At 42.7% G+C, this 6,034-nt stretch overlaps 1 protein-coding gene across 1 annotated transcript in view; it reads right to left on the reverse strand.

Moving 5' to 3' along the window:
- Positions 1 to 6,034, reverse strand: part of arid1ab (AT-rich interactive domain 1Ab) — a 64,707-nt gene that overhangs the window by 34,921 nt on the left and 23,752 nt on the right. The window contains exons 2-4 of the mRNA XM_020614920.1: positions 5,034 to 5,255; positions 1,863 to 2,459; positions 1,177 to 1,293 (exon numbers count right to left, since the gene is read on the reverse strand). Of these exons, the coding sequence (XP_020470576.1) occupies positions 1,177 to 1,293; positions 1,863 to 2,459; positions 5,034 to 5,255 (936 nt within the window). The remainder of the gene's footprint in view (positions 1 to 1,176; positions 1,294 to 1,862; positions 2,460 to 5,033; positions 5,256 to 6,034) is intronic.

The raw sequence follows: 6,034 nt of genomic DNA on the forward strand, positions 1-6,034 counted from the left end.
CACTCCGCATACCCCCCCCCCCCCAGCAAACCTCCAACTCCGGCTTCTCACTTTCATTCTCTCTCATTAATGATCTCATTTCTCACTCTCCTTCCCTGAGGCCCAGAACGAGGTTAGCTCCGCAGTCTGACCTATAAACACTGCCATGGAAGCTGCAATGCTTACAGCGAAACACCTCTTTAACAGGGAAGGGTGGGGGGCGGGGGGTTGTCTCACCTTTATCTCAGCCAGAGGGCTATCAGATGCCAGATTTACTTCACTTTCAACAATCCTTTTCCTGGCAGAAATGTTTTCACGCCTCCCAGATTTCTTTTTTCCCCTAACAAGTCAGTAGAAACCTGCACTGCTTCAACACACTTTACTCACTCTTGGCATCAGCTTGTTGTTGTGTCCTGTGTGTATGTTGAAATGAGCATCAGCAGAGAAAGGAAAGAGCTGGGGTCTGAATTAAAAGATGTTAGTGGTAGGGCTGTCACTTTTTATTCAAATCTTCAGAATCAGAATCAGAATCAGCTTTACTGGCCAGGTGTGCTGGACATGAGGAATTTGACTCTGGTACAGTGGCTCTCAATGTGCACGTACATATCCCCATGCAAGGCAACAGCAAGGGGCAAGTAAACAATATACCAACATAAGGCTGTGTAGTATAACAAACATATAACACACCTGAGGACTCCCCTGCAGTCTCACTCTCTAAGTGAGGCACCAAAGTTAACGTTACTACAGACAAGTGGAGCAGTGTCTGAGTTACAGCCTCGCCTGACTGTCCTAGCCCTGCAGCATACTTGCCCTGAAGAAGACTGGTGGGTTGAAACATTGGCTACACACTCTAAACACATCACGTATGCTTTCAATGTGTGGCCGTTTTTTTGGGGAATGGAGATTTTTACTCATGGTACTTCCATGGCTCACATTTCAAAGATCAGCTCACCTCCCAAATTTAGGCAATGATGTTATCTGTGAAAAATGTTGGAATTTCAGAAATACAGTATCTCCCTACTCATATCAGTAATTTATGGGGCACATCAACAGAAAGCTGCAAATAAAGCTGTCTGAAGTTCAAAGTACTGAATAATGACCTCTGTAAGCAAAACGTGATAAAACTATATATTAATAGGCAGTGGTCCAAAACAATAAGCATGGCTAACATGTTAAATGAAGAGATGGAGGGCTTACCGGCAGACTGGATGGTCGCCCCTGCATGCTGTCTTCTTGACTGCTCTTGCTGGAAGCCATAGGCTGGCTGGATGGAGGAGCGCTGGACTGGGAGCTAAAAGAATCCTGGGAGAGTTCCTGATCAAGGGGCAAGAAAAATAACACAATTGGCTCCACACATGTATATAAAAAAAAAAAAAAGTCCCCAAGCATCTTGTTGTTGCTTTTGGGCTTTTTAAAAGTTGTCAGTGTGCTCTAAATACTCTTGGTATAGTTTACTACTGTTCTTACTATTCATTTAACAATTAACAGACAGAAGGCTGTTTAACTGCATAAATAATTAAACTTTAATTAAGCAACAAGTCGGCCTTAGATGGCTTACACTAATGGTTTATTCAAAACCTCATATAGCTGTTTCACAGTTAAAGGCTTACAAGTTATGGAAATTATTATTTAATATTCACCAATATCAAGTTTGATATATATCACACAAGGAGGCACCACTATGAAGCATCCACTTGTTTGCACTGTTGGATTCCCACAGTGTAAGTTACGCATGGACTTGATTTGCAGCACTGATAAAGTATAGCAAATGTAAAAAGCTTGTGTGAGCTCATGTATCTCTTGCTGCGAATATTAATGGAAACACAGATGGATCCAACATGACACATCACATTATAGTCTGATAACAGAGTTCAGTGTATTACCTGTGGAGGAGGTGGGAACCGCTGATATGGTGACTGCTGTTGCTGCTGTAAGGGAGGTGTCTGGGAGTAAGGAGATTGCTGACCCTGCTGACCATGACCTGGAGGTTGTTGGGCTTGAGGGGGTGGACCTCCTGGTTGTTGCTGTTGCTGCTGTTGTTGTGGGGGCCCTTGCTGCTGCTGTGGGGTTTGCTGCTGTGGTGGCTGCCCTGGTCCAGGGGGTTGCGGATAGCCAGGCTGGCCCTGAGGGCCCTGCTGACTTTGAGAACTCTGGCCTGGTTGCTGTTGAGGCTGCTGCTGAGGAGGGATGTAAGGTGGTTGTCCTGGCTGAGACTGTTGGGGCTGGTTATAGGGAGGCTGACCTGGTGAAGGGCCGTGGGGACCTTGGGAATGTTGGTAAGGGGGTCCTGGCTGCCCATGTTGGCCAGAAGGCTGTGGAGGGTGGCCCTGCTGGGGGTAGGCAGGTCCAGAGCTACCCTGCGGTTGGCCAGGGTATGGAGGCTGCTGCTGGCCAGGGTGAGGTGCGGGGCCGTGCTGACCATAGTAGCCCTGATTCTGTTGGCTGTAGCCACCTGGGCCCTGTTGTCCATAGGATGACATCTAGACATGAAAGCCGGAAGATTAGTTAGGACAACTATAGATCTCTTTTGAGGAAAAAAAAATAGATTCATGCTTAAATATAACCCAGCACAGTTGAATTGCCTGTGAACACAAATAGCTTTCTTCAGTAGAACTAAGATTTTACTGCAGGCTCACTTTCCTGAGCCCCTCAGTGGAATATCAATCCCTAACTGCATATAGTCACTGTGCACAGACAGAATCAGTCTTAAAGCTTTAAAACTGTATAAAAATAACTCATACTCATAACCCAGGCTTTTGTTACCATTCACTCACAGCAGAGTAATCACAGCATCTCTTCATCTTACTCAAAGATTAAAAAGGAAAGACAACTGTTGTCTCTCTGTAAGACAGAGCAGTGTGTGCCTCGGAATAAACTGATCAGTCAAAGTGCATAAGAAAATCTAAGTGTTGGAATTCAGGTGTGAATTGCTTTAAATTACTGCCATGAAAATAAAAATTGAGTTTTGACTTCATCTCCTTGAACTTCAATATGAGGGTTTTCATATTCTACCCAATCCTGTGCGCAGAAAGCCTTTCAATACAGCGTTTTCCTTTCATTACCCTCAAGGAGCATGAAAGGAGAAAGGGCTGACCTTGTGTGGAAGCACAGTAATAAAAAAAAAAAAGAAGAAGAAGATGAGGAGGAGGAAAAAAAAACCCAGGTGTTGTTTTGAGAGTGTTCTCAGCTACTCAACAATTCAAAAAAAAAATTGAGATAGTAAAGAACTGCCACGCACGTAAAACAACATGAAGTGGCTGTATTGTAACTGTCTGACAAAGGAAGGGAAGCCGTTTTCTTCTCTGCAGGGCACTTATCGAGTCCACGGTCAGACACCAGGCAGGCCAGTATGAGATAATCACACCACACAATGGGCACAAGACCACAGACAGCGGACGTGGAAGAAAAGGTTTCACTCTATGGGATTCCCTGCATGCACTTCTCTTTAAAGACACACTGCCTGGCTGTGAGAGTTCAAGAAAGGGTTTATTCCTAGCTATGAGTAAGTAGCTCTGGCAAACTGAAGGTTTGAAGCTACTTACTTGCCATTTTCAATTGGACAACACTAAGAATGTGCTGCTTACTGTGCCCATAGATACAACCTGAATTTCTCCAACTTTTATTTTCAAGCATGAAAATAAACTAGATGGTAAAAAACTGATGTGCCGCTCTTGTTGTCTGTTCCTCTTAGATCTTTTGTTCCTCGGCTCATTTGAGGTTTTAGGTCAAAGGGATGCTAAACGTTTATTTTGGTTGGACTCTTCATTAATTTTCGCCTATATACAGTAAATATACCTGTCAAACACAGACCTTTTGCTACTTGACTTCAATGAACAGTACATCATCCCTGGTCCTGCCAATCTGCTATATTAATTAATTATTAGACATTTTGAAATACATTTATTTCCGTCCTTGCCAAAACTTGTTGCTTTTCTTCATACAAATACTTTCATGTATGTTCATAAAACATAAAGCTACAACTGGTTAGCTTGACTTAGCGTAAAGACTGGAAACTGGGGGGGAAACAGATCCACCTACCAGCTCCTACAAAACCTAATAATTAAGATTAATTCAAGTGTAAAAACAACAATTTGAGGTTTAATGGCAAACTATTTTAGTAGTATCCTCTGATGTAGTCAGTTTAACCATTTCCCCACATTTCCAGTCTTCATTCCAAGCTAATATGATATTAAATATATATTATATTATATATATACTATATATTAGCTAATATGAAAGTGGTGGTGAACGTGTGTCTGTATAACTTTTAAGGACAATTTCTCCTTTATCTATCTTGATTTATCTGGAATCTAACCTTCCTTTTCGGACAGGTCTGACATATCTGGATCATGAGTTCTCAACATGAAGCAGTAATGTCTTGCAAACTCTCTCACACATTCAGTGAGACTGTTTTCTCCCTTTCATTTTAGTTTCACCTCATTTATATGTTTTATAAGCAACAGAAATGTGACTTGGGTCTGGTGATGCAAGTGTCTGTCCATCATTTCTTCAGCTCACCCAGTAGCACCACAGGTTTGGCAGTTCCTTTCAGTTCTCTGTTGTCCTGCCAATACTGGGCAATCAGTCTTATTCAAATTACAGATGTCAAAAGTGAGAAGGACAAATCCAATTCACTTTTTTTAATATTCCATCTTCCCAGCCCAAATAGTCAGTCGTCTTTACTATAGTTTCCACTTGAAAATAATGTGAAAAAAATGTTTTGCTCCTGTTTATCTGAGTCTACTTGGATAATGTCAGCAAGGTTTGTGATTTTGCAATTACTATCTCCTACAAGAACGTCTGATCAGCCTAATGATATGGTGAATACCCTACAAAGCTTAATCAATCATCTGGGTGGCATTGAGACCAGAGAATTTTGAATCTTAATCCCAGTCTGAACTTTTTATTAAAGGCATTCCACCTGGAATATACAAAGACTGTCTGAATCATAACATATTTATCCATTTCAAGCCAAGATGGATAAATGCAAAAATGGGTTTTACAAGGTTCCAATGAAGATGCACACAATGTAATCCAAATGATTAATTACTGACCTGCTGTCCATACTGCATGCCGCTTATCGTGCCAGGTGTTCGGCTCTGCATTCCCATAGGATACCTCTGAGGCCCAGGAGGTCCATAGCCCTGGCCTGGGTAAGAGCCTGCCTGCTGGGGTCCAGGTCCTGTGGGAGGCCCTTGTTGTTGCTGGGAGTAGGGACTAGGACCTCCATATGTCTGGCCACGCATTTTCCCTACCTGGTCCAGTGGACTTGGGGGCTGGAGGACACAGAAAATTTGCAGTATATATATATCAATGAGCTGAAACAGTGGATGAATAGAGTGGCAATTCTGGCATCAAAACTGGATGAAAAGATGTAACCTTAGACATGTAGTAAGTGTCTGTCATTTATTCATGGTTTTGGGGGTCATTGTTATAAAGTGTATACTGCCCTATTAAACTGTGCAGTCCCACACCCTAACAAGCTCTGTAATTATGCAAATTATATGATATTGACCAGGATCCAGTTATTTAACAGCAAGAGATGAAATCTGATCAAATATAGCCGGGAGTTATTTTGAACCTTTTAGTGGGTTTTCTTGAAAAAACACTACTTAGGAGTGAACACAAATGATGACTCTTCCATAGCAATGTGTCATGCAAGCATCATTCCATAAACCAGTCACAGTATAATCAAGCAAATACAAAACAAAAAGCAGGAGGGGGAGGAAAATACTGTAGTGGATTTACTTTCCTACTAGAAAGGGAAATTTTGGCTATGAATGAATGAATGAATGAGCTCACTATATCCGCCAGGAGCATTTCCCTGCCCAGGAGATCATTATGCCAGTGGGTGGGTACTGTTACAGCAGAGACGTCAGGGAGGGTTTCTATGAAAACAGACTTAAGTGGAAGTATCTGCGGTGGCTGGAGCTGGGCCCACCCCTCAGCTGGAGCCACGTCAGGATGCAGTCTGTGGTAGTGGTGTTTGTGGGGGCTGACCTTGGCCAGCTTGGATACAGAGGGATCCACATGGCCTGGCCAGGCAACATTACGG

The sequence above is a fragment of the Monopterus albus genome, unplaced genomic scaffold (genome assembly GCF_001952655.1).
Source record: "Monopterus albus unplaced genomic scaffold, M_albus_1.0 scaffold154.1, whole genome shotgun sequence".
Lineage (NCBI taxonomy): Eukaryota > Metazoa > Chordata > Actinopteri > Synbranchiformes > Synbranchidae > Monopterus > Monopterus albus.